The 27905-nt window shown below is 47.3% G+C and overlaps 1 protein-coding gene and 1 long non-coding RNA gene across 26 annotated transcripts; both read left to right on the forward strand.

Moving 5' to 3' along the window:
- The first annotated feature begins 392 nt into the window (after positions 1-392).
- LOC126982402 (uncharacterized) lies at positions 393-6894 on the forward strand. The gene is made up of 3 exons (XR_007735172.1): positions 393-560; positions 3123-3301; positions 6728-6894. It is a non-coding gene; the product is annotated as an uncharacterized LOC126982402 (long non-coding RNA).
- Positions 6895-7231: 337 nt separating this feature from the next.
- Positions 7232-27879, forward strand: LOC126982391 (mannosyl-oligosaccharide glucosidase-like). Of its 25 annotated transcripts, none has more exons than XM_050834413.1 (8): positions 7232-7313; positions 11257-11414; positions 11645-11822; positions 15299-15658; positions 18286-19190; positions 22070-24027; positions 24297-24707; positions 24848-27879. In XM_050834413.1, exons 1-6 carry the CDS (start codon positions 7275-7277, stop codon positions 22686-22688), a joined length of 2259 nt encoding a protein of 752 aa, XP_050690370.1. In that variant the 5' UTR covers positions 7232-7274; the 3' UTR covers positions 22689-24027; positions 24297-24707; positions 24848-27879. The 25 variants fall into 25 exon arrangements, with proteins under 25 accessions (XP_050690370.1, XP_050690362.1, XP_050690373.1 ...); XM_050834405.1 differs by having other exon boundaries at positions 24297-24565; positions 24708-27879; XM_050834416.1 differs by having other exon boundaries at positions 24297-24565.
- Positions 27880-27905: the final 26 nt, after the last annotated feature.

Raw genomic sequence — 27905 nt, forward strand, 5'->3', positions numbered from 1 at the left:
TGGCACCGGTGATAAGAAGCCAGCGCTGCCAGACTGTCGTACTCTGTCATATTTCCCGATTTGCGACCCCAAAAATATCTCCTGGACCACAATAATGAGATATATTTGTAGTTATCGCTAAAATGGTCAATTATCGTTGTTTCCTGGTGATAGTTATGAGTGAGAAGTAGGAACATGTGATGCTCCGAGTACGATAATCTGACACCGGTGATAAGATGCCGAGGCAGAATCATCATCGTCATCATCAGCACAACAGATGCGGCGACCACCGTTGGCAGATTATCGTACTCAGAGCCTCATATTTACCGGTTTCTGAGCCGTAGCTATTGCCAAAAAACACCAATAATAAACCATTTTAGCGCTAACTATATATGAAGTCAGTTACTGTTGTCGAGGAGTCAGTTTTGGGGTCGGAAATTGGCAAACATAGGAGGCTGAGTACGACAATCTGGCACCGTGTTTACACTCTCCAACGGGGCACATGTACAGCAAGAGCAAGAGCAAGAGCGGGTGGCGGTCAGCTGTTCCTAAGACTCCGAGGCCACAGGAGGGAATTATAGGTGAGTGGCGGGGCTGGACGCTGGTATAGTAATGGTGGAGTGATTTTAGGTAACTCTCCTGACATTGAACACATAACTTATGACACACGGCTCCGTGGTGTAGTGGTTAGCGTGCCTGGCTTATACTCCGCGGGCCCCCGGCGTACCAGTCTTTCCCCCTGTGTGAGATTCCCCCAGGGGTAATTCTGGCTCAGGATAAATCTCCCCCAGGGGTAATTTTGACCCAGGATAATATTCCCCCCTCCCCTCACATACTCTTGGGGGCTTCGTGGTGCAGTGGTTAGCACACTCAGCTCACAACCGAGAGAGCCCGGGTTCGATTCCCGGGCGGAGTGGAAAAATTTGGGCGGCTTTTCCGATACCCTACGCCCCTGTCCACCCAGCAGTGTACCAGGTATTAATCGGGGGTTGTGTCCCGTCTCCTGGGGTCTGTTCCCTTTGGTAAAGATTCGTTTTAGGACCGTGCCAGTATCTCATTATTTACTTTATGAAACATCAGTATCTCTTCATATATCTTTTCTACAAACCTTCAACAGTCATGGAAACGCTTTCAAAATCCATTTCAAGGACTTTTTTTTACTCTTGAAGATATGGTAAATGTTGAGAGAGTTGCCCATCTCAAAGTTTGATACACCAGCTATTTATTTTGGGCCTAAATATTGTACTTTGTCATTTGGAGATAGTTTTTTTCTTTGGAAACTACTAAAAAGTGACTTGTTGCAATTTCATCATCCGCCGCCGCTGCCGCAAAATAGCTCACAGAGGGTCTAGGGCGGGGGAACATATTTAAACTATTCCAACCGAACTCTACAACCTAACAGCTAACGGGAGGGATTTGTCCCGCTCGACCCCCCTCCTAGCACCCCCCACATGTGTATGCAACTTATTTCCGTGAGGAGGTACTTCTCGTAACACCAGCTGCACCGCCACCACGGCCGTTGTCAGAGCAGTCAAACATGGTGTGCGTAAACAGTGGTAGCCGTAATTATTTCGTAAAACTAGAGAAGTACAACAGTAGTACTAGAACACCGTAGAATTAATCTAACCTTACCAGGTGAATGTGGGCCAAATTATTGAGAGTTGTAGGCTATCCCTCCCACGCCCGGGGATCCACAACACCGCGGCCCACAAAAAACACTAACTTTTAAAAAATCGGTTGTAGCATTTCTATCCATTTACGATGCATATATATGGGGTTCAAAATGCATGGAATAATGAGGTCTAACCCATGGCTAGGGTGGGAAGTACCACAGTGAGATGGGCAACTCTCTGAACATATACCATTACAATAGGGGATAATGTTTACGAAAGCGCATCGCCTCCTCCGGTGCTGGCCCCGGCCACGGTGATGGTGCTGCCGCCACAGCTGCAAAATAGTTCACAGAGGGTTTAGGTGTGCGCCCCCCTGGACCCCCCCCCCCCACACACACACACACACACACACACTTGTACTATATGCGACTTATTTCTACAAGGAGGTATTTCTCACAACAGCAGCTGCACCGCCGCTGCGGCCGCCGCCAGAGCAAACCTGTTATTATTATGCAAATACCGTGAATTTTATCATGGAGCTTGAATATAACCCTAGCTAACCTTAGCTAACCTAACAAAACCCTCCAAGCTATTTTGCAGTGGCGGCCCGTCGCTGCTACACGGTAGAGCCACAAATTTGGCCCGTCGCTGCTACACGGTAGAGCCACAAATTTGGCCCGTCGCTGCTACACGGTAGAGCCACAAATTTGGCCCGTCGCTGCTACACGGTAGAGCCACAAATTTGACAGTCGCTGCTACTGCAGTGAGAGCCACAAATTTGGCCTGTCGCTGCTACACGGTAGAGCCAAAAATTGACCGTCGCTGCTAGAGACAAATCTGGCCCGTCGCTGCTACGGTGAGTACAAATCTGGTTCGCTGCTACAGGTGGGAGCCACAAATTTGGCCCGTCGCTGCTACAGTAGAGCCACAAAATTTGGCCCGTCGCTGCTACACGGTAGAGCCACAAATTTGCCACAAATTTTTCCGTCGCTGCTACGGCAGTGAAACCACAAATTTGGCGTCGCTGCTACGGTAGAGCCACAAATTTTGCCCGTCGCTGCTACCGTGGTGAAACCACAAATTTGGCCCGTCGCTGCTACGGTAGAAACCCTAAATTTGCCGTCGCTGCTACGGTGGAGCCACAAATTTTGGCCGTCGGCTGCTACGGTAGAGCCACAAATTTGGCCGTCGCTGCTACGGTAGAGCCACAAATTTGCCCGTCGCTGCTACAGTGAAGAGCTACAATTTAAATGGGCCCGTCGCTGCTACGGTGGTAAAGCCACAAATTTGGCCGGCGCTGCTACAACGGTAGCACAAATTTATTGTCGCTGCTACGTAAAGCCACAAATTTGGCCCGTCGCTGCTACACGGTAAAGCCACAAATTTGGCCCGTCGCTGCTACACGGTAAAGCCACAAATTTGGCCCGTCGCTGCTACACGGTAAAGCCACAAATTTGGCCCGTCGCTGCTACCGGGTTAATAAATAGATTAGTTTTGGTGTAGTTCTAATTTCTCTACCTTCCCACACAGCCGAGGCAAGGACCAGTGGGTGTGTTGCTGTGCCTGTCATGGTGTGCAGGGCAGCCTATGCAGTGCTTGAGGCGGCCCGCTGCTGCCTTATCCGGCCCTGACGTGGACAGCTCAGCACCAGACACAGCCGCCACAACCACGAAAACACACACACACACACGCATACACCCAGTGACAAGGTAAGGGCAAGGCTGTGTAGGGGTCGGTTCACACCTGGGGCCAAAACTCAGCATGGGGGTGAGTCCAGCCGAGCCAGGTTGTCCTACTCAGTTTTTCATATTTCCCGATTTCCAAAAGCTGTTTCCTGGGCCACAATTACGAGATTTATTTGTAGTTATTAATGAAATGGGTAAATCTTAAGAGTAGCGGCTCCTACCGGGTGTGCGATTAAGGGATTTTTCTTCACTTCTTTTTTTTTCCCCTCTGTCTTCAGTCCACAGGTTCTCTCTCTGGGTCGTATTACAAGTCCACACCACATGCTGAATAAATTTAAACTAACCTAACCTAACTTAACCTAATGTAATGTAACTTAACCTAACTCAACCTAATGTAATGTAACCTAATCCAACCTAACCTAACCTAACTCAACCCAATGTAAAGTAACCTAATCCAACCTAACCTAACCTAATGTAAAGTAACCTAATCCAACCTAACCTAACCTAACTTAACCTAATGTAATGTAACCTAATCCAAGCTAACCTAACCTAACCTAACTCAACCTAATGTAAAGTAACCTAATCCAACCTAACTTAACCTAACTTAACCTAATGTAAAGTAACCTAATCCAACCTAACCTAACCTAACTTAACCTAATGTATAGTAACCTAATCCAACCTAACCTAACCTAACTTAACCTAATGTATAGTAACCTAATCCAACCTAACCTAACCTAACTCAGCCTGAAAAGTAGCCTAATCCAACCTAACCTAACCTAACTTATCCTAATGTAAAGTAACCTAATCCAACCTGGCCTAACCTAGCTCAACCCAATGTAAGTAACCTAATCCAGCCTAACCTAACCTAACCCAACCCAATGTATAGTGGCCCAATCCAACCTGGCCTAACCTGCAACCCAATGTATAGTAACCTAATCCAGCCTAGCCTAACCTGGCAACCTAATGTATAACCTAATCCAGCCTAACCTGGCCTAGCAACACAATGTATAGCCACAATCCAGCCTAACCTAACCTAACCCAATGTAAAAAGTAACCTAATCCAACCTAACCTAACCTAACTTAACCTAATGTAAAGTAACCTAATCCAACCTATCCTAACCTAACCTAACTCAACCTAATGTAAAGTAACCTAATCCAACCTAACCTAACCTAACTCAACCTAATGTAAAGTAACGTAATCCAACCTAACCTAACCTAACTTAACCTAATGTAAAGTAACCTAATCCAACCTAACTTAACCTAATGTAAAGTAACCTAATCCAACCTAACTTAACCTAATGTAAAGTAACCTAATCCAACCTAATCCAACCTAACTTAACCTAATGTAAAGTAACCTAATCCAACCTAACTTAACCTAATGTAAAGTAACCTAACCTAACCTTACTTAACCTAATGTAAAGTAACCTAACCTAACCTTACTTAACCTAATGTAAAGTAACCTAACCTAACCTTACTTAACCTAATGTAAAGTAACCTAACCTAACCTTACTTAACCTAATGTAAAGTAACCTAACCTAACCTTACTTAACCTAATGTAAAGTAACCTAACCTAACCTTACTTAACCTAATGTAAAGTAACCTAATCCAAGCTAACCTAACCTAAAGTAACATACTAACAGGGTGGGGCCTTGACCCCCTCAACCCCCCTTTTATTTTCTGTAAGTACTTCATTACTGCACTGCATTCAGGGACCAAAAAAGTACCCATAAAGTATACAAGTATTAACATCCTGAAGGTGGCTACCCTCTCCTCAATATTACCCACAGCAGGTTACCCTTGCCTCAACACCGCCGCAGTGCCGTGTGTGTGTGTGTGTGTGTGTGTGTGTGTGTGTGTGTGTGTGTGTGTGTGTGTGTATTTACCTAGTTGTAGTTTTACAGGGCCTGGGCATTATGCTCGTGTGGTCCCGTCTCCATATCTGCATTTATCCAATTTATCTTTAAAGCTTTGCACACTCCTCGCTGATACTATATCCTCGCTCAGACTGTTCCAAACCTCTACATTTCTTTGCGGGAAGCTGTACTTCTTTGTGTCTCTCAAGCATCTCCCCTTTCTCAATTTTTTACTGTGTCCTCTTGTATTTCTGCTTATGTTTCCTTCTGTTCTGTTCTTCATTATCTGCTTCATCTATTTTGTTTAATAATTTATAAATTTGGATTTGGTCTCCCCTTTCTCTTCTTTGTTCCAGTGTTGTTAAGTTCATTTCCTTTAATCTTTCCTCGTAAATTAATCCCTCCAACTCTGGGACCATTTTTGATGCCATCCTCTGTATTCTTTATATGCTTCTTCTTATGGGGGGACCACACTACCTCTGCATATTCTAATTTTGGTCTGATCATGGTAGTGATTAGCCTTCTCATCATGTCCTTGTCCATGTAGTTAAATGCTGTGTGTGTGTGTCACTCCCACTGGTGCCAGATGATCGTACTGGGAGCATCACATTAAGCAGCTTCTCCCCATAAATATCACCAGGAAACAGGAATAATAGACCATTACAAGGTAAATCTCAGGAATAGCGGCTCATAGCGGGTGTGTTGGTGGTAATTACAACATTTCCAGCACGTCCGACGAGGTTTTGACAAGCGGACAGGCGTGTTTATGTCACAAGGTGTATTTTTCCGTGCTGGCTCCTCCCTCTCTTCACCCTGGAGCTCGCAGTCTCATCACCCATCAACTTGGAAGAAACCGTGAGGCCAGCGTTGAAGAATACACCTTGTGACATAAACACGTCTGTCCGCTTGTCAAAACCCCATCAGACGTGCTGGGAATGTTAAAATTACCACCATCGCACCGTGCCCTAAACACACACCCGCTAGGAGCCGCTACCCTTAACATTTCTTCAGCGTGTGGTGTTGACTTGTAATACGTCCCAGGGAGAGAACTCGTGGACTGAAGACAGAGAGGGAAAAAAGTAAACAAAATGCTCTTCCTGTAAAAAAAATATATATGTATCACAGTGTTGTCATTCCAGAGGCTATCTAGCAGGCTTTTCATTTTATTTTATTTATTTATCTATTTTTATTTTATTTCTTTAACGTGTGATGCTTCGTGGTGCAGTGGTTAGCACACTCGGCTCACAACCAAGAGAGCCCGGGTTCGATTCCCGGGTGGAGTGGAAAAATTTGGGAGGCTTTTCCGATACCCTACGTAGCCCCTGTCCACCCAGCAGTGTACCAGGTATTAATCAGGGGTTGTGTCCCGTCTCCTGGGGTCTGTTCCCTTCTCCTATAATTCCTTCCCCTTCTGTCTCTCTCCGGCATATGACCACAGATGTTGCGCCCACTAAACCAAACTTTCCTTTTTTGCTACACGGTAAAGCCACAAATTTGGCCCGTTGCTGCTACTGGGTTAATACATGTATATTATATGGATACTTATTTGGTCCCTTGCCGTAAAAAAGACAAACTACTCACTGTGTTTTCCTTGCAGATGGCGCGTCAGAGGCGGGTCCGCGGTGCCCCGTTCTCCTCACACCAGCACCACCACCACCACCACAACGACCTCTCCCAGCTGGATGACGCGCAAGGGCTGTGTCGGCCCGGGGGGGAAGGCAGCAGCGGCAAGGTGTCCGGCCGGCGTCACCAGAATCAGCGGAACCGGTGAGATTATGGTTTGTTTTAGTGCCCCAAGTGACAGAGATTGGTGTCACAGAGCTATTTTTTTCTCTTTTTAAGTCTTGCTTCAGAAACCAGGTAACGCAGTACCGCGGAACGCAACCCCAAACTTTTGGTACCGCGCCCACCACTGACACACACACACACACACACACACACACACTTCCAGGCCCCTCAATAGGCGGAGACGTAAAAACACACACACACACACACACACACACACACACACACACACACACACACACACACACACACACACTAACCCAGCTGTCCCTCCCCACAGCTGGTGCCCTCACTGCTGTCACATTGGCCTCTTGGCGCTGGTGGTGGCAGGGGTCATCTATTTCCTCTACGTTGGGTACATGGAGACCAGGATAAACACGCCGATATCTGCGCCCAAGGTATGTGTCGGGAGCCATTGTTGTTGTCACCTCTGAGAAAAAATCACCCTCACACAAACCATTCCATAATACATATCAAAGCATTTGTGACCAGATCATGTATCGTCTATTTTGGGGGTTTATATCATGGCACAAATTTGGCCCGTCGCTACTTCACGGACAGACAGGAACACAGAGACAGAGACAGACAGGAACACAGACAGATACAGACAGGAACACAGACAGAGACAGACAGGAACACAGACAGAGACAGACAGGAACACAGACAGAGACAGACAGGAACACAGACAGAGACAGACAGGAACACAGACAGATACAGACAGGAACACAGACAGAGACAGACAGGAACACAGACAGAGACAGACAGGAACACAGACAGAGACAGACAGGAACACAGACAGAGACAGACAGGAACACAGACAGAGACAGACAGGAACACAGACAGATACAGACAGGAACACAGACAGAGACAGACAGGAACACAGACAGATACAGACAGGAACACAGACAGAGACAGACAGGAACACAGACAGAGACAGACAGGAACACAGAGACAGAGACAGGAACACAGAGACAGAGGCAGAGACAGAGACAGACAGGTACACAGAGACAGAGACAGACAGGAACACAGAGACAGAGACAGACAGGTACACAGAGACAGAGACAGACAGGAACACAGAGACAGAGACAGACAGGAACACAGAGACAGAGAGGGACACAGAAACAGAGACAGGAACACAGAGACAGAGACAGACAGGAACACAGAGACAGAGACAGGAACACAGAGACAGAGACAGACAGGGACACAGAGACAGAGACAGGAACACAGAGACAGACAGGAACACAGAGACAGAGACAGACAGGAACACAGAGACAGAGACAGACAGGAACACAGAGACAGAGACAGGAACACAGAGGCAGAGACAGAGACAGACAGGAACACAGAGACAGAGACAGGAACACAGAGACAGAGACAGACAGGAACACAGAGACAGAGACAGACAGGAACACAGAGACAGAGACAGAGAGGGACACAGAGACAGAGACAGGAACACAGAGACAGACAGGAACACAGAGACAGAGACAGACAGGGACACAGAGACAGACAGGAACACAGAGACAGAGACAGGAACACAGAGACAGAGACAGGAACACAGAGACAGAGACAGACAGGAACACAGAGACAGAGACAGGAACACAGACAGAGACAGTAACACAGAGACAGAGACAGACAGGAACACAGAGACAGAGACAGACAGGAACACAGAGACAGAGACAGGAACACAGAGACAGAGACAGGAACACAGAGACAGAGACAGGAACACAGAGACAGACAGGAACACAGAGACAGACAGGAACACAGAGACAGAGACAGGAACACAGAGACAGACAGGAACACAGAGACAGAGACAGGAACACAGAGACAGACAGGAACACAGAGACAGAGACAGGAACATAGAGACAGACAGGAACACAGAGACAGAGACAGGAACACAGAGACAGAGACAGGAACACAGAGACAGAGACAGGAACACAGAGACAGACAGGAACACAGAGACAGAGACAGGAACATAGAGACAGAGACAGGAACACAGAGACAGACAGGAACACAGAGACAGAGACAGGAACACAGAGACAGACAGGAACACAGAGACAGAGACAGGAACACAGAGACAGACAGGAACACAGAGACAGAGACAGGAACACAGAGACAGACAGGAACACAGACAGAGACAGGAACATAGAGACAGACAGGAACACAGAGACAGAGACAGGAACACAGAGACAGAGACAGGAACACAGAGACAGAGACAGGAACACAGAGACAGAGACAGGAACACAGAGACAGAGACAGGAACACAGAGACAGACAGGAACACAGAGACAGAGACAGGAACACAGAGACAGAGACAGGAACACAGAGACAGAGACAGGAACACAGAGACAGAGACAGGAACACAGAGACAGAGACAGGAACACAGAGACAGAGACAGGAACACAGAGACAGAGACAGGAACATAGAGACAGACAGGAACACAGAGACAGACAGGAACACAGAGACAGAGACAGGAACACAGAGGCAGAGACAGAGACAGACAGGAACACAGAGACAGAGACAGAGACAGACAGGAACACAGAGACAGAGACAGACAGGAACACAGAGACAGAGACAGAGAGGGACACAGAGACAGAGACAGGAACACAGAGACAGACAGGAACACAGAGACAGAGACAGACAGGGACACAGAGACAGAGACAGACAGGGACACAGAGACAGAGACAGACAGGAACACAGAGACAGAGACAGGAACACAGAGACAGAGACAGACACAGGGACACAGAGACAGAGACAGACAGGAACACAGAGACAGAGACAGACAGGAACACAGAGACAGAGACAGAGACAGGAACACAGAGACAGACAGGAACACAGAGACAGAGACAGGAACATAGAGACAGACAGGAACACAGAGACAGAGACAGGAACACAGAGACAGAGACAGGAACACAGAGACAGACAGGAACACAGAGACAGAGACAGGAACACAGAGACAGACAGGAACACAGAGACAGAGACAGGAACACAGAGACAGACAGGAACACAGAGACAGAGACAGGAACACAGAGACAGAGACAGGAACACAGAGACAGAGACAGGAACACAGAGACAGAGACAGGAACACAGAGACAGACAGGAACACAGAGACAGAGACAGGAACACAGAGACAGACAGGAACACAGAGACAGAGACAGGAACACAGAGACAGACAGGAACACAGAGACAGAGACAGGAACATAGAGACAGACAGGAACACAGAGACAGAGACAGGAACACAGAGACAGAGACAGGAACACAGAGACAGAGACAGGAACACAGAGACAGACAGGAACACAGAGACAGAGACAGGAACATAGAGACAGACAGGAACACAGAGACAGACAGGAACACAGAGACAGAGACAGGAACACAGAGACAGAGACAGGAACACAGAGACAGAGACAGGAACACAGAGACAGACAGGAACACAGAGACAGAGACAGGAACATAGAGACAGACAGGAACACAGAGACAGAGACAGGAACACAGAGACAGAGACAGGAACACAGAGACAGAGACAGGAACACAGAGACAGAGACAGGAACATAGAGACAGACAGGAACACAGAGACAGACAGGAACACAGAGACAGAGACAGGAACACAGAGACAGAGACAGGAACACAGAGACAGAGACAGGAACACAGAGACAGAGACAGGAACACAGAGACAGAGACAGGAACACAGAGACAGAGACAGGAACACAGAGACAGAGACAGGAACACAGAGACAGGAACACAGAGACAGAGACAGGAACACAGAGACAGACAGGAACACAGAGACAGACAGGAACACAGAGACAGAGACAGGAACACAGAGACAGAGACAGAGACAGGAACACAGAGACAGACAGGAACACAGAGACAGACAGGAACACAGAGACAGACAGGAACACAGAGACAGAGACAGAGACAGGAACACAGAGACAGACAGGAACACAGAGACAGAGACAGGAACACAGAGACAGACAGGAACACAGAGACAGAGACAGGAACACAGAGACAGAGACAGGAACACAGAGACAGAGACAGGAACACAGAGACAGAGACAGGAACACAGAGACAGAGACAGGAACACAGAGACAGACAGGAACACAGAGACAGAGACAGGAACACAGAGACAGACAGGAACACAGAGACACAGACAGGAACACAGACAGAGACAGGAACACAGAGACAGAGACAGGAACACAGAGACAGACAGGAACACAGAGACAGAGACAGGAACACAGAGACAGACAGGAACACAGAGACTGAGACAGGAACACAGAGACAGAGAGTAACAGAGAGACAGACAGACAGACCCCAGACCACAACACTAACCCCCCCCTCCCCCCCTCTCCCCCAGGTGGTGGTTCGGTCCGGCTTGGAGGTGCCGGAGAGGTACTGGGGGACATACCGGCCTGGGGTCTACTTCGGCACACGGACCCGGCACCCAACCTCCCTTCTGACCGGCCTCATGTGGTTCGTCCCAGGACACTTCCAGGGCAACATGCTGGCACTCAGGTGGGTATGCGGGCACTGGGGTGGAGGGGGGGAGTAGTGATAGGGATAGGTTAGGGTAGGGTAGGGTAGGGTAGGTTAGAGTAGGTTGGTTAGGTGAGGGTCTTCTGTACCGTAAAGCTAAAGAAACACTCATTAGAACCTGATTGACCCTCTCTTTGACCTTTAGAAATAACTGATGTGATATTGCAGTGTCTTGTGATATCAGCCTAAGTTCCTTGATTTACCGACAGGCATTGGTGCGACCAGGCTGATGGGCTAAGCAGCTATGGTTGGCGCGTCCACGATGGTCGCGATGTGGGGATTCAGAGCCTGGAGGACAAACACGTCACCCTGGAGACCACCTTCGTCAAACGCCACGGAGGGCTGCACGGCGGGGAGTGGTCGGCAAGGGTCACTGTGCTGCCTAGGGTAAGGAGAAGGGCCGAGGATGCAAGCTGGGATGCCTCCAACGATTCCTTCATTCATGCATCCTACTTGCCTTTCCTTCCTGTCTATTATCCTTCTTCTTCTTCTTCTTCTTCTTCTTCTTCTTCTTCTTCATTCATCCTCCTTTCCTTTCCTTCAACATCTTCATTCTCTTATCCCTTATGCAAGAGTTCACCAGCATCTTCACTCTCTCATCCCTCTACTGTCCAAATCCCTCATGCAAGAGTTAACCAGCATCTTCATTCCCTCATCCCTGTACTGTCCAAATCCCTTATGCAAGAGTTAACCTGCATCTCCACTCTTTCATCCCTATACTGTCCAAATCCCTCATGCAAGAGTTAACCAGCATCTTCACTCTTTCATCCCTATGCTGTCCAAATCCCTCATGCAAGAGTTAACCAGCATCTTCACTCTTTCATCCCTACACTGTCCAAATCCCTCATGCAAGAGTTAACCAGCATCTTCATTCTCTTATCCCTATACTGTCCAAATCCCTTATGCAAGAGTTAACCAGTAACTTCACTCTCTCATCCCTATACTGTCCAAACCCCTTATGCAAGAGTTAACCAGCATCTTCACTCTATCATCCCTATACTGTCCAAATCCCTTATGCAAGAGTTCACCAGCATCTTCACTCTTTCATCCCTATACTGTCCAAACCCCTTATGCAAGAGTTAACCAGCACCTTCACTCTTTCATCCCTATACTGTCCAAACCCCTTATGCAAGAGTTAACCAGCATCTTCACTCTTTCATCCCTATACTGTCCAAATCCCTTATGCAAGAGTTCACCAGCATCTTCACTCTCTCATCCCTATACTGTCCAAACCCCTTATGCAAGAGTTAACCAGCATCTTCATTCTTTCATCCCTCTACTGTCCAAATCCCTCATGCAAGAGTTAACCAGCATCTTCACTCTTTCATCCCTCTACTGTCCAAATCCCTCATGCAAGAGTTAACCAGCATTTTCATTCTTTCATCCCTCTACTGTCCAAATCCCTCATGCAAGAGTTAACCAGCATCTTCACTCTTTCATCCCTTTACTGTTAAAATCCCTCATGCAAGAGTTAACCAGCATCTTCATTCTTTCATCCCTCTACTGTCCAAATCCCTTATGCAAGAGTTAACCAGCATCTTCACTCTTTCATCCCTCTACTGTCCAAATCCCTCATGCAAGAGTTAACCAGCATCTTCACTTTTTCATCCCTCTACTGTCCAAATCCCTCATGCAAGAGTTAACCAGCATCTTCATTCTTTCATCTCTCTACTGTCCAAATCCCACATGCAAGAGTTAACCAGCATCTTCATTCTTTCATCCCTATACTGTCCAAATTCCTTATGCAAGAGTTAACCAGCATCTTCATTCCTCTATCCCTATACTGTTCAAATTCCTTATGCAAGAGTTAACCAGCATCTTCATTCCTCTATCCCTATACTGTTCAAATTCCTTATGCAAGAGTTAACCAGCATCTTCATTCCTCTATCCCTATACTGTCCAAATTCCTTATGCAAGAGTTAACCAGCATCTTCATTCTTTCATCCCTATACTGTCCAAATCCCTTATGCAAGAGTTAACCAGCATCTTCATTCTTTCATCCCTATACTGTCCAAACCCCTCATGCAAGAGTTAACCAACATCTTCTCCTTTCTCTTCCTTTCCCTTCCCTTCCTTTCCCTTCTCTTCCCATCTCTTCTCCTTCCTTTCATTTCCCTTCCCTTCCTTTCCCTTCTCTTCCCTTCCCTTCCTTTCCCTTCCCTTAACTTCCCTTCCTTTCCCTTCCTTTCCCTTCCCTTCCCTTCCTTTCCCTTCTCTTCCCTTCCCTTCCCTTCCTTTCCCTTCCCTTAACTTCCCTTCCCTTCCCTTCCCTTCCTTTCCCTTCCCTTACCTTCCCTTCCTTCCTTTCCCTTCCCTTCCTTTCCTTCCTCACCCCTTTCTTTTCCTTCCCATCTCTTCTCCTTCCTTTCCCTTTCCTTCCCTTCCTTTTCCTTCCTTTCCCTTCCCTTCCTTTCCCTTCCCTTCTTTTCCCTTCCCTTCTTTTCCCTTCCCTTCCTTTCCCTTCCCTTACTTTCCCTTCCTTTCCCTTCCTTTCCTTTCCCTTCCTTCCCTTCCCTTCCTTTCCTTTCCTTCCCTTCCTTCCTTTCCTTCGCTTCCTTTCCCTTCCCTTCCCTTCCTTTCCATTCCGTTTCATTCCTTTCCGTTTCACTTTCCTTCGCTTCCTTTCCCTTCCCTTCCTTTCTTTTCCGTTTCATTCCCTTCCGTTCCCTTTCTCTTCCCTTCCCTTCCTTTCCATTCCCTTCTTTTCCCTTCCCTTCCTTTCCTTTCTCACCCCTTCCTTTCCCTTCCCTTCCTTCCCTTTCCCTTCCTTTCCCTTCTCTTCCTTTCCCTTCCTTCCTTCCTTCCTTCTGTCCCTCCTTCCTTCCTTCCTTTCTTTTCCTTCCTTTCCCTTCCTTCCTTCCTTTTCCTTCCTTCCTTTCCTTTCCTTCTTTTCCCTTCCTTCCTTTCCCTTCTCATCCCTTCCTTTCCCGTCCCTTCCCTTCCATTCCTTTCCCTTCCTTTCCCTTCTCTTCCTTTCCCTTCCCTTCCCTTCCCTTCCCTTCCCTTCTTTTCCCTTCCCTTCCTTTCCTTTCCCTTAACTTCCCTTCCTTTCCCTTCTCTTCCCTTCCCTTCCCTTCCTTTCGCTTTCCTTTCCTTCCCTTCCCCTCCCTTCCTTTCTCTTCCTTTCCATTCCCTTCCCTTCCTTTCCCTTCCTTTCTTTTCCTTCCTTTCTTCCTTCCTTCCTTTCCTTTCCCTTCTTTTCCTTCCTTCCTTTCCTTTCCTTCTTTTCCCTTCCTTCCTTTCCTTTCTCACCTTCCTTTCCCTTCCTTCCTTTCTTTTCCCTTCCTTTCCCTTCCCTTCCCTTCCTTCCCTTTCCTTTCCCTTCTTTTCCCTTCCCTTCCTTTCCCTTCCCTTCCCTTCCTTCCCTTTCCTTTCCCTTCTTTTCCCTTCCCTTCCTTTCCTTTCCTTTCCCTTCTTTTCCCTTCCCTTCCCTTCCTTTCCTTTCTCACCCCTTCCTATCCCTTCTCTTCCTTTCTCTTCCCTTCCTTTCCCTTCCATTCCTTTCCCTTCCTTTCCTTTCTATAACCTTCCCTTCCCTTCCCTTCCCTTCCTTTCCCTTCTCTTCCCTTTTCTTCGCTTTCTTTCCCTTCCCTTCCTTTCCCTTCTCTTCCCTTCCATTCCTTTCCTTTCCATTCTCTTACCTTCCCTTCCCTTCGTTTCCCTTCCCTTTGTTTCCCTTCCTTTCCCTTCCCTTCTCTTCCTCCTCCTTCTCCTCCTCCTCCTTCTCCTCTTCCTTACTCTCCATTTCAATCCTTCTTTCTATCCTTTTTTCCTTCCTCTCCTTCTCTTCCTCACTTCCAATCTCTCCCCCCCCCTCCTCCTCCTCCTCCTCCTCCTCCTCCTCACTCCCTCGTCTCCCCCAGAACAAGAAGCAGAGCGGCGCCGCGGCCTCCATCCTCTACTACGTGGCACTAGACCCAGACGACAAGGAGGGATGGCTTCAGGGCCTCACCAGCAGTGCCGCGAACCCCCTAGGCACCGTCAGAGGCTGGGCGGCATCCGTGGGGGGCTTCCGGCTGACACTCCACAACCACACCGGCACGGTCACCCACCAACACCAGCTCCTGACGAAACACCTCGGTCTGAGCCAGCTTCGGGAGACCGTCATGAGGGGTCTTCGGGTGTACCAGGCCCCGGGGCAGACCGAGAAGCACATTGGTCTGGCCGGGGAGCTGTTCGACCATCAAGATCAAGACCACAGACCCAACTTTGTGGCACTGCAGGTGAGGGACTTTTTATTATTATTATTATTATTATTATTATTGGAGTTGGATTCTCAGATGCTTCAAAAATTGACCTCACTGTGTTGTATAGAAAGTCTCATTAGTAAGGAAACATATATGAATTTGTTAGGTTAAGTTAGGTTAGGTTTAGGGTATCTTCAAACACATGATAGCCAGCCAGCACCTTATGGTATAAATCAACAAAGAATGACCTCACTTTGTTGTATAGAAAGTCTCATTAGTAAGGAAGCATATATGATTTTGTTAGGTTAAGTTAGGTTAGGTTTAGTGTATCTTCAAACACATGACTGCCAGCACCCTATTGTATAAATCAACAAAGAATGACCTCACTGTGTTGTGTAGAAAGTCTCATTAGTAAGGAAGCATATATGAATTTTCTGAGTCAAGACTGTTTGGGGTTTTGTTAGGTTAGGTTAGGTTAAGTTAAGTTTACCATAAGAATGACCTCACTTTGTTGTGTAGAAAGTCTCATTTGTAAGGAAGCATATATGAATTTTCTGAGTCAAGACCTATAGTGACTGTTTGGGGTTTTGTTAGGTTAGGTTAGGTTAAGTTTAGGGTATCTTCAAACACATGACAGCCAGCACTTTATGGTATAAATCAACACAGAATGACCTCACTGTGTTGTATAGAAAGTCTCATTAGTAAGGACCCATATATGAGCTTGGACCTACCTGTGATGAATGTGTTATGTTCAGCCTGCAATGCCTGTAATGCCTGTAGTGTGCTCTGTGTAGCCTGTAATGTGTTCTGTGCGTCCTGTAATGTGTTCTGTGCATCCTGTAATGCCTGTAATGTGTTCTGTGTGTCCTGTAATGCCTGTAATGTGTTCTGTGTGTCCTGTAATGCCTGTAATGTGTTCTGTGTGTCCTGTAATGTGTTCTGTGTGTCCTGTAATGCCTGTAATGTGTTCTGTGTGTCCTGTAATGCCTGTAATGTGTTCTGTGCATCCTGTAATGCCTGTAATGTGTTCTGTGTGTCCTGTAATGCCTGTAATGTGTTCTGTGTGTCCTGTAATGCCTGTAATGTGTTCTGTGCATCCTGTAATGCCTGTAATGTGTTCTGTGTGTCCTGTAATGCCTGTAATGTGTTCTGTGTGTCCTGTAATGCCTGTAATGTGTTCTGTGCGTCCTGTAATGCCTGTAATGTGTTCTGTGTGTCCTGTAATGCCTGTAATGTGTTCTGTGTGTCCTGTAATGCCTGTAATGTGTTCTGTGTGTCCTGTAATGCCTGTAATGTGTTCTGTGTGTCCTGTAATGTGTTCTGTGTGTCCTGTAATGCCTGTAATGTGTTCTGTGTGTCCTGTAATGCCTGTAATGTGTTCTGTGCATCCTGTAATGCCTGTAATGTGTTCTGTGTGTCCTGTAATGCCTGTAATGTGTTCTGTGTGTCCTGTAATGCCTGTAATGTGTTCTGTGCATCCTGTAATGCCTGTAATGTGTTCTGTGTGTCCTGTAATGCCTGTAATGTGTTCTGTGTGTCCTGTAATGCCTGTAATGTGTTCTGTGCATCCTGTAATGCCTGTAATGTGTTCTGTGTGTCCTGTAATGCCTGTAATGTGTTCTGTGTGTCCTGTAATGCCTGTAATGTGTTCTGTGCGTCCTGTAATGTGTTCTGTGCGTCCTGTAATGCCTGTAATGTGTTCTGTGCATCCTGTAATGCCTGTAATGTGTTCTGTGCATCCTGTAATGCCTGTAATGTGTTCTGTGCATCCTGTAATGCCTGTAATGTGTTCTGTGTGTCCTGTAATGCCTGTAATGTGTTCTGTGTGTCCTGTAATGCCTGTAATGTGTTCTGTGTGTCCTGTAATGCCTGTAATGTGTTCTGTGCATCCTGTAATGTCTGTAATGTGTTCTGTGTGTCCTGTAATGCCTGTAATGTGTTCTGTGCGTCCTGTAATGTGTTCTGTGTGTCCTGTAATGCCTGTAATGTGTTCTGTGCGTCCTGTAATGTGTTCTGTGCATCCTGTAATGCCTGTAATGTGTTCTGTGCATCCTGTAATGCCTGTAATGTGTTCTGTGCATCCTGTAATGTCTGTAATGTGTTCTGTGTGTCCTGTAATGTGTTCTGTGCGTCCTGTAATGCCTGTAATGTGTTCTGTGCATCCTGTAATGCCTGTAATGTGTTCTGTGCATCCTGTAATGCCTGTAATGTGTTCTGTGCATCCTGTAATGCCTGTAATGTGTTCTGTGCATCCTGTAATGCCTGTAATGTGTTCTGTGCGTCCTGTAATGCCTGTAATGTGTTCTGTGTGTCCTGTAATGCCTGTAATGTGTTCTGTGTGTCCTGTAATGTGTTCTGTGCGTCCTGTAATGCCTGTAATGTGTTCTGTGTGTCCTGTAATGCCTGTAATGTGTTCTGTGTGTCCTGTAATGCCTGTAATGTGTTCTGTGTGTCCTGTAATGTGTTCTGTGCATCCTGTAATGCCTGTAATGTGTTCTGTGCATCCTGTAATGCCTGTAATGTGTTCTGTGCATCCTGTAATGCCTGTAATGTGTTCTGTGCGTCCTGTAATGCCTGTAATGTGTTCTGTGCATCCTGTAATGTGTTCTGTGCGTCCTGTAATGTGTTCTGTGCGTCCTGTAATGCCCTGCTGTCTCCCCCAGGTGTCAGGTCGTGTGCCGTTTTCTGTGGACATCGTATACGAGAGTGACAGCGCCGTGGCAGAGCGTCAGGACCGGCTGGTGGGCGACACGCTCACCGCCGAGCTGGCCGAACACAAGGAGCGCTTCCACAACGAATTCGAGTCCAAATTCTCGCTGCGGGCCAAAGGGTTCTCGGCGGAGGAGGTGGCCTTTGCGGAGGCGGCCCTGAGCAACATGCTGGGCGGGATCGGGTACTTCTACGGGGCGTCGCGAGTCCGTGGGCCGCACAACACCGAGCCTGTACCCTACTGGCGCGCTCCGCTCTACACTGCCGTACCCTCGCGTAGTTTCTTCCCGCGTGGCTTCCTGTGGGACGAAGGCTTCCACAACCTCCTCATCGCGAAGTGGGACAGGGAGATATCTCAGGACATCCTCGGACACTGGCTCGACCTCATGAACTGGGATGGATGGATACCCCGGGAGCAGATCCTTGGGGCCGAGGCGCGCGCTCGTGTCCCGGAGGAGTTCGTGGTTCAGGACAGCCGCAACGCTAACCCTCCGACCCTCCTGCTGACCCTGCACTCCATGATGGGTGACCTCCGCGCCCAGGAGCTCTCCGACGAGGACTACCAGTACCTGACGCGTTTGTGGCCACGGCTGCGCGCCTGGTACGCCTGGTTCAACACGACGCAGACCGGTGACCTGCCCGGCGCGTACCGCTGGCGGGGACGCGACCCCAACGCCGTGAAGGAGCTGAACCCCAAAACACTGACCTCGGGGCTGGATGACTACCCCAGGGCCTCGCACCCGACTAGGGACGAACGCCACTTGGACCTCAGATGCTGGATGGCTCTCGCTGCGGGGCTGATGGCTGACCTCGCTGCCCTGGTGGAGAAGGACCCGACCCGATTCAGGGAGTCCTACAGGTATGATTTTGACCTCTCTTGGTGTGTAGGGACTTAAAGTCGTATCATAAGACATTTTGCGCGCCCAAAAACACATATTTGACAAGGCTTTCGTAGGAGTTGTGAGCATTTCCAGGAGTAGTTGTATGACCCTGGTGGTAGTGTGACCCTTCCTCTGTGCCGTGAACCTAAAGAAACACACATTTGACAAGGCTTTCGTAGGAGTTCGGGGCATTTCCTGGGGTAGTTTTATGACCCTGGTGTTGGTTTGACCTTTCCTCTGTACCATGAACGTAAGAAACACACATTTGACAAGGCTTTCGTAGGAGTTGTGAGCATTTCCAGGGGTAGTTTTATGACCCTGGTGTTAGTTTGACCCTTCTTCTGTACCATGAACCTAAGAAACACACATTTGACAAGGCTTTCATAGGAGTTGTGGGCATTTCCAGGGGTAGTTTTATGACCCTGGTGGTAGTGTGACCCTTCCTCTGTACCATGAACCTAAGAAACACACATTTGACAAGGCTTTTGTAGGAGTTGTGAACATTTCCAGGGGTAGTTTTATGACCCTGGTGGTAGTGTGACCCTTCCTTTGTACCGTGAACCTAAGAAACACATATTTGACAAGGCTTTCGTAGGAGTTGTGAGCACTTCCAGGAGTAGTTGTATGACCCTGGTGGTAATTTGACCCTTCCTCTATACCACGAACTTAAGAAACACACATTTGACAAGGCTTTCGTAGGAGTTCAGGGCATTTCCAGGGATAGTTCTTGACCCTGGTGGTAGTTGGACCCTTCTTCTGTACCACGAACCTAAGAAACACACATTTGACAAGGCTTTCGTAGGAGTTCAGGGCATTTCCAGGGCTAGTTTTATGCCCCTGGTGGTAGTTGGACCCTTCTTCTGTACCATGAACCTAAGAAACACACATTTGACAAGGCTTTCGTAGGAGTTCAGGGCATTTCCAGGGGTAGTTTTATGACCCTGGTGGTAGTTTGACCCTTCCTCTGTACCGTGAACCTAAGAAACACACATTTGACAAGGCTTTCATAGGAGTTGTGGGCATTTCCAGTAGTTTTATGACCCTGGTGGTAGTGTGACCCTTCTTCTGTACCGTGAACCTAAGAAACACATATTTGACAAGGCTATCGTAGGAGTTGTGAGCATTTCCAGGAGTAGCTTTATGACCCTGGTGGTAGTTTGACCCTTCCTCTGTACCGTGAACCTAAGAAACACACATTTGACAAAGCTTTCGTAGGAGTTGTGAGCATTTCCAGGGGTAGCTTTATGACCCTGGTGGTAGTTTGACCCTTCTTCTGTACCATGAACCTAAGAAACACACATTTGACAAGGCTTTCGTAGGAGTTGTGGGCATTTCCAGGAGTAGTTTTATGACCCTGGTGGTAGTTTGACCCTTCCTCTGTACCGTGAACCTAAGAAACACACATTTGACAAGGCTTTCGTAGGAGTTGTGGGCATTTCCAGGAGTAGTTTTATGACCCTGGTGGTAGTTTAACCCTTCTTCTGTACCATGAACCTAAGAAACACATTTGACAAGGCTTTCAGAGGAGTTGTGAGCATTTCCCGGAGTAGTTTTATGACCCTGGTGGTAGTTTGACCCTTCCTCTGTACCATGAACCTAAAGAAACACACATTTGACAAGGCTTTCGTAGGAGTTTGGGGCATTTCCAGGAGTAGTTTTATGACCCTGGTGGTAGTTTGACCCTTCCTCTGTACCATGAACCTAAGAAACACATATTTGACAAGGCTTTCGTAGGAGTTCGGGGCATTTCCAGGGGTAGTTTTATGACCCTGGTGGTAGTTTGACCCTTCCTCTGTACCATGAACCTAAGAAACACATATTTGACAAGGCTTTCGTAGGAGTTGTGAGCATTTCCAGGGGTAGTTTTATGACCCTGGTGGTAGTTTGACCCTTCCGCTGTACCATGAACCCAAGAAACACACATTTGACAAGGCTTTCATAGGAGTTGTGAGCATTTCCAAGGGTAGTTTTATGACCCTGGTGGTAGTTTAACCCTTCCTCTGTACCGTGAACCTAAGAAACACACATTAGAACCCGACTGACCCGCTCTTTGACCTTTAGAAATTGTTAATGTGAGAAGTCTTATAATATCAACCTCCTCTCTCTTTCCATAACTGGCTTTCTGAACCTCTCATCTAAGTGTCAGTCTCCCGCCTCTTGGATTCTGTTATAGAGGAACCCAATTTAAGTTTCCAAGGTCATACAGGCAAGATTTGACCCTCTGTTATTGCTGTATAGAGGTAACTTAACAATCCTCATTCATGCCTTCCATAACCTTCTGTCCTGAACCTCTCATCTAAGTGTCAGTCTCCCGCCTCTTGGAATCTGTTATAGAGGAACCCAATTAAGTTTCCAAGGTCATACAGGCAAGATTTGACCCTCTGTTATTGCTGTATAGAGGTGACTTAATTGCTGTCATCAAATCCTTCAAATAACTGTCTGTCTTCAATCTCTGCAAACCTCATCAATTTCTTCTCTGGCTGTGTGTGTGTGTGTGTGTGTGTGTGTGTGTGTGTGTGTGTGTGTACTTTATTTTACTTCTTTTTTCCATTTTTTCCTTTTTTTTTTTTTTTTTTTTTTTTTTTTCTTCCTTTTTTAATTCTTTTTATTTTTCTTTCTTTTCCTCCTTTTGTACTTTTTTTTCTTCTCTATTTCTTTACTTTTAATTTTCTTCCTTGCCTTCCTTCCCCAATGCCCTGTTCACCTAATAATAATAATAATAATAATAATAATAATAATAATAATAATAATAGAAAGATCCAAACAATCTGAAACAAAATCAATCAAACATAACAAAAAACAACATGACAAATAACAAAAACATCAACAACAATAACAATCCTACCCCATGCCGCAGGTTCCTCTCCGACAGCAGTGGACTTGACGCGCTCCACTGGTCCTACGCGGCGAACGGATACATGGACTACGGGCTTCACACGGACCAGGTCGAGCTTCGCCGCCCCAGTCCGAACGCAGAACCCCAGCGCGTGACCCTGGCCGCACCCCAACCCAGGCACGTCGACGCATTCGGCTATGTGAGCTTCTTCCCGCTGTTCCTTCAGGTTATGGACCCAAACGCCCCCAAGCTAGGCCAGGTGCTTCAGGATCTACGCCGCACCGACCTGCTGTGGACCCCGTATGGCCTGCGCTCGCTTGCTCCGAACGCGCCGCTCTATAACCGGAAGAACACGCCGCATGATCCTCCTTACTGGCGTGGCGCTATCTGGATGAACATGAATTTTCTGGCGGTTCGAGCGTTGCATCATTACGCGGCCCAGGACGGCCCACACCGAGCCTTGGCCGCCCAGCTGTACTCCGAGCTCCGGACGAACCTCATTAACAGCCTCAGAAAGCAATACAACACGAGCGGATATCTGTGGGAGCAGTACAGCGATCGCACAGGGAAGGGTCAGGGCTGTCGGCCGTTCACAGGGTGGACGGCTCTGATTGTCCTGGTCATGGGGGAGGTGTATTGAGGGTGGCGATGGTGTGACCTGACATGACCTGACCTGACCCTTCACCAGCTGGTCTGCCCTTGTGGTCATGCAAAGGAGAGGTGGAGTGATTATGACCGGTTGACATTATAAGTGTTTGTTGAAATTAAAAAGACTCAAAACTAAGAGAGAATTAAGAGAAAATGCAATGGAAATTAAAAGAAAATGGAGTGGAAATTAAAAGAATATGGTTTCAGGGTTAACCGTGTTGCAGCGACGGGCCAGATTTGTGGCTCTACCGTGTAGCAGCGACGGGCCAAATTTGTGGCTTTACCGTGTTGCAGCGATGGGCCAAATTTGTGGCTTTACCGTGTTGCAGCGATGGGCCAAATTTGTGGCTTTACCGTGTTGCAGTGATGGGCCAAATTTGTGGCTCTACCGTGTAGCAGCGACGGGCCAAATTTGTGGCTCTACCGTGTAGCAGCGACGGGCCAAATTTGTGGCTTTACCGTGTAGCAGCGACGGGCCAAATTTGTGGCTCTACCGTGTAGCAGCGACGGGCCAAATTTGTGGCTTTACCGTGTTGCAGCGACGGGCCAAATTTGTGGCTCTACCGTGTAGCAGCGACAGGCCAAATTTGTGGCTTTACCATGTAACAGCGATGGGCCAAATTTGTGCCATGATATAAACCCCCCCAAAAAATAGATGATACATAATCTGATCACAAATGCTTTGATATATATTATGAAATGGTTTGTGTGAGGGTGATTTTTTCTATTTTTCTCGCTTGGAGGAACCATTAAGAAACATGATCCCCGCTGCTACCAGGTTAAGAGGAGGAGGAGGAGGAGAAGACGTTAACTATAGCAATGGGAAGGTGTAAGGTACTGAAGACCCAGGAAGAGGAGGAGGAAGAAGAGGAAGAGGAGGAGGAAGAAGACTTGGGTAAAGGTGTGTGCTCTGAATGCTTGAAGAAGAAGAACAAGCTGGGAGACACACTAGACGAACCATTAGTGCTGAGTGCTTGAACAAGACCAACAAACTGAGTGTGTTAGCATGTGTTTGGGTGCTGATTCAACCCATGGTACCTCAGCGGAGAGTGCTGGAAGGGTGTTTCTGAGGTGTTGCGTGTTCCCTGGGGTGTTGCCAAGCCTTGCCCCAAAACATAACACCTTCCCAGGCTCTCCTAACACTGCCCTTCACTCCCCTGACCCAACACAAAGACAGGAACATTTTAAGGGTGTTTCTGAGGTGTTGCGTGTTCCCTGGGGTGTTGCCAAGCCTGACCCCAACACATAACACCTTCCCAGGCTCTCCTAACACTGCCCTTCACTCCCCTGACCCAACACAAAGACAGGAACATTTTAAGGGTGTTTCTGAGGTGTTGTGTGTTGCGTGGGGTGTTGCCAACCCTCACCCCAACACATAACACCTTCCCAGGCTCTCCTAACACTGCCCTTCACTCCCCTGACCCAACACAAAGACAGGAACATTTTAAGGGTGTTTCTGAGGTGTTGTGTGTTCCCTGTGTTGCGTGGGGTGTTGCCAAGCCTGACTCCAGCACATAACACCTTCCCAGGCTCTCCTAACACTGCCCTTCACTCCCCTGACTCAACACAAAGACAGGAACATTTTAAGGGTGTTTCTGAGGTGTTGTGTGTTCCCTGGGGTGTTGCCAAGGCTTACCCCAACACATAACACTTTCCCAGGCTCTCCTAACACTGCCCTTCACTCCCCTGACTCAACACAAAGACAGGAACATTTTAAGGGTGTTTCTGAGGTGTTGTGTGTTCCCTGTGTTGCGTGGGGTGTTGCCAAGCCTGACCCCAACACATAACACCTTCCCAGGCTCTCCTAACACTGCCCTTCACTCCCCTGACCCAACACAAAGACAGGAACATTTTAAGGGTGTTTCTGAGGTGTTGTGTGTTCCCTGTGTTGCGTGGGGTGTTGCCAAGCCTTACCCCAACACATAACAACACTTTCCCAGGCTCTCCTAACACTGCCCTTCACTCCCCTGACCCAGCACAAAGACAGGAACATTTTAAGGGTGTTTCTGAGGTGTTGTGTGTTCCCTGTGTTGCGTGGGGTGTTGCCAAGGCTTACCGCAACACATAACACCTTTGCTAGGCTACCAACACACTGCCATTCACTCCCATGACCCAACACAGAGACAGCAACATTTAGAGGGTGCTTCTGAGGTGTTGTGTGTTCCCTGTGTTGCGTGGGGTGTTGCCAAGGCTTACCGCAACACATAACACCTTGCTAGGCTACCAACACACTGCCCTTCACTCCCATGACCCAACACAAAGACAGGAACATTTAGACAGTCTTGAGGGACCCTTGTTGGGAGTCGTCCTATGTCCACGGTTGTCCCTGGCTTGTGAAACGACAGGAGGACACTTCAGGATAGTACCATTGTTGACGCTCGTGGGAATGTGTTGATACTGGCTTGCAAAATTTGACACCCCTCCTTCTCACACACACACACACACACACACACACACACACACACTCAGGAATAATATAGTATCTAGTAGTAACAGCATGTTCAGTAACCCAAGATATCTGCAGTTAATATAGAATAAGTTAAGTTCAGGACCCTATATTAGTAGTTGTAGTAGTAGTAGTAGTAGTAGTAGTAGTAGTCAATGCTGGTGAACTCTTGCACTGGAAATTTGGACAGTATAGGGATGAAAGAGTGGAGATGCTGGTGAACTCTTGCACAAGGGATTTGGACAGTATAGGGATGAAAGAGTGGAGATGCTGGTGAACTCTTGCACAAGGGATTTGGACAGTATAGGGATGAAAGAGTGAAGATGCTGGTGAACTTTTGCATAAGGAATTTGGACAGTATAGGGATGAAAGAGTGGAGATGCTGATGAACTCTTGCATAAGGGATTTGGACAGTATAGGGATGAAAGAGTGGAGATGCTGGTGAACTCTTGCATAAGGGATTTGGACAGTATAGGGATGAAAGAGTGAAGATGCTGGTGAACTCTTGCATAAGGGGTTTGGACAGTATAGGGATGAAAGAGTGAAGATGCTGGTGAACTCTTGCATAAGGGGTTTGGACAGTATAGGGATGAAAGAGTGAAGATGCTGGTTAACTCTTGCATAAGGGGTTTGGACAGTATAGGGATGAAAGAGTGGAGATGCTGGTGAACTCTTGCATAAGGGATTTGGACAGTATAGGGATGAAAGAGTGGAGATGCTGGTGAACTCTTGCATAAGGAATTTGGACAGTATAGGGAGGAAAGAGTGAAGATGCTGGTGAACTCTTGCACAAGGGATTTGGACAGTATAGGGATGAAAGAGTGGAGATACTGGTGAACTCTTGCATAAGGGATTTGGACAGTATAGGGATGAAAGAGTGAAGATGCTGGTGAACTTTTGCATAAGGGATTTGGACAGTATAGGGATGAAAGAGTGGAGATACTGGTGAACTCTTGCATAAGGGATTTGGACAGTATAGGGATGAAAGAGTGAAGATGCTGGTGAACTTTTGCATAAGGAATTTGGACAGTATAGGGATGAAAGAGTGGAGATGCTGGTGAACTCTTGCATAAGGGATTTGGACAGTATAGGGATGAAAGAGTGGAGATGCTGGTTAACTCTTGCATAAGGGATTTGGACAGTATAGGGATGAAAGAGTGGAGATGCTGGTGAACTCTTGCATAAGGGATTTGGACAGTATAGGGATGAAAGAGTGGAGATGCTGGTGAACTCTTGCATAAGGGATTTGGACAGTATAGGGATGAAAGAGTGGAGATGCTGGTGAACTCTTGCACTGGGAATTTGTAGTAGTAGTAGTAGTAGTAGTAATTAGTAGTCCCATTCATTCCCTTCCTCCCATGCTATCGAAAACTTAAAACACGTAACCTCAATGCTCTATTTCGTGGTCTCTGGATTTTCGGCAATACAGCGTTCATTTGTTTGGGTTTACGAGGTTTTTGGCTTGTCAGCGAAATTACGGAACGAATTAAGTCTGTAAACAGAGGTATGACTGTGAGTGTGTGTGTGTGTGTGTGTGTGTGTGTGTGGCGCAGGGGCCTGTACCCGCCTCCTGCCTTCCGGTGATACTGTACATAGTGGTTCCGCCTTCATCAGTGCTGCGACCTCTTCCGTCAAGCACTGCTCTTGCTTAGTACAACATTCAGGGTGTGTGTCTGTGCCAAGCTGGGCCCAGGCAGTGCTCAGGATGAAAGAGTGGAGATGCTGGTGAACTCTTGCACAAGGGATTTGGACAGTATAGGGATGAAAGAGTGGATATGCTGGTGAACTCTTGCATAAGGAATTTGGACAGTATAGGGATGAAAGAGTGGAGATGCTGGTAAACTCTTGCATAAGGGATTTGGACAGTATAGGGATGAAAGAGTGGAGATTCTGGTAAACTCTTGCATAAGGGATTTGGACAGTATAGGGATGAAAGAGTGGAGAGGCTGGTAAACTCTTGCACTGGGAATTTGGACAGTATAGGGATGAAAGAGTGGAGATGCTGGTGAACTCTTGCACAAGGGATTTGGACAGTATAGGGATGAAAGAGTGATGCTGGTGAACTCTTGCATAAGGGATTTGGACAGTATAGGGATGAAAGAGTGGAGATGCTGGTAAACTCTTGCATAAGGGATTTGGACAGTATAGGGATGAAAGAGTGAAGATGCTGGTAAACTCTTGCATAAGGAATTTGGACAGTATAGGGATGAAAGAGTGAAGATGCTGGTGAACTCTTGCATAAGGAATTTGGACAGTATAGGGATGAAAGAGTGAAGATGCTGGTAAACTCTTGCATGAGGAATTTGGACAGTATAGGGATGAAAGAGTGATGCTGGACAATATAGGGATGAAAGAGTGGAGATGCTGGTAAACTCTTGCATAAGGGATTTGGACAGTATAGGGATGAAAGAGTGGAGATGCTGGTTAACTCTTGCACTGGGAATTTGGACAGTATAGGGATGAAAGAGTGGAGATGCTGGTGAACTCTTGCACAAGGGATTTGGACAATATAGGGATGAAAGAGTGGAGATGCTGGTGAACTCTTGCAAAAGGAATTTGGACAGTATAGGGATGAAAGAGTGAAGATGCTGGTGAACTCTTGCATAAGGAATTTGGACAGTATAGGGATGAAAGAGTGGAGATGCTGGTGAACTCTTGCATAAGGAATTTGGACAGTATAGGGATGAAAGAGTGGAGATGCTGGTGAACTCTTGCATAAGGAATTTGGACAGTATAGGGATGAAAGAGTGGAGATGCTGGTGA

Source organism: Eriocheir sinensis, chromosome 50 (genome assembly GCF_024679095.1).
Source record: "Eriocheir sinensis breed Jianghai 21 chromosome 50, ASM2467909v1, whole genome shotgun sequence".
Taxonomy (NCBI): Eukaryota; Metazoa; Arthropoda; class Malacostraca; order Decapoda; family Varunidae; genus Eriocheir; species Eriocheir sinensis.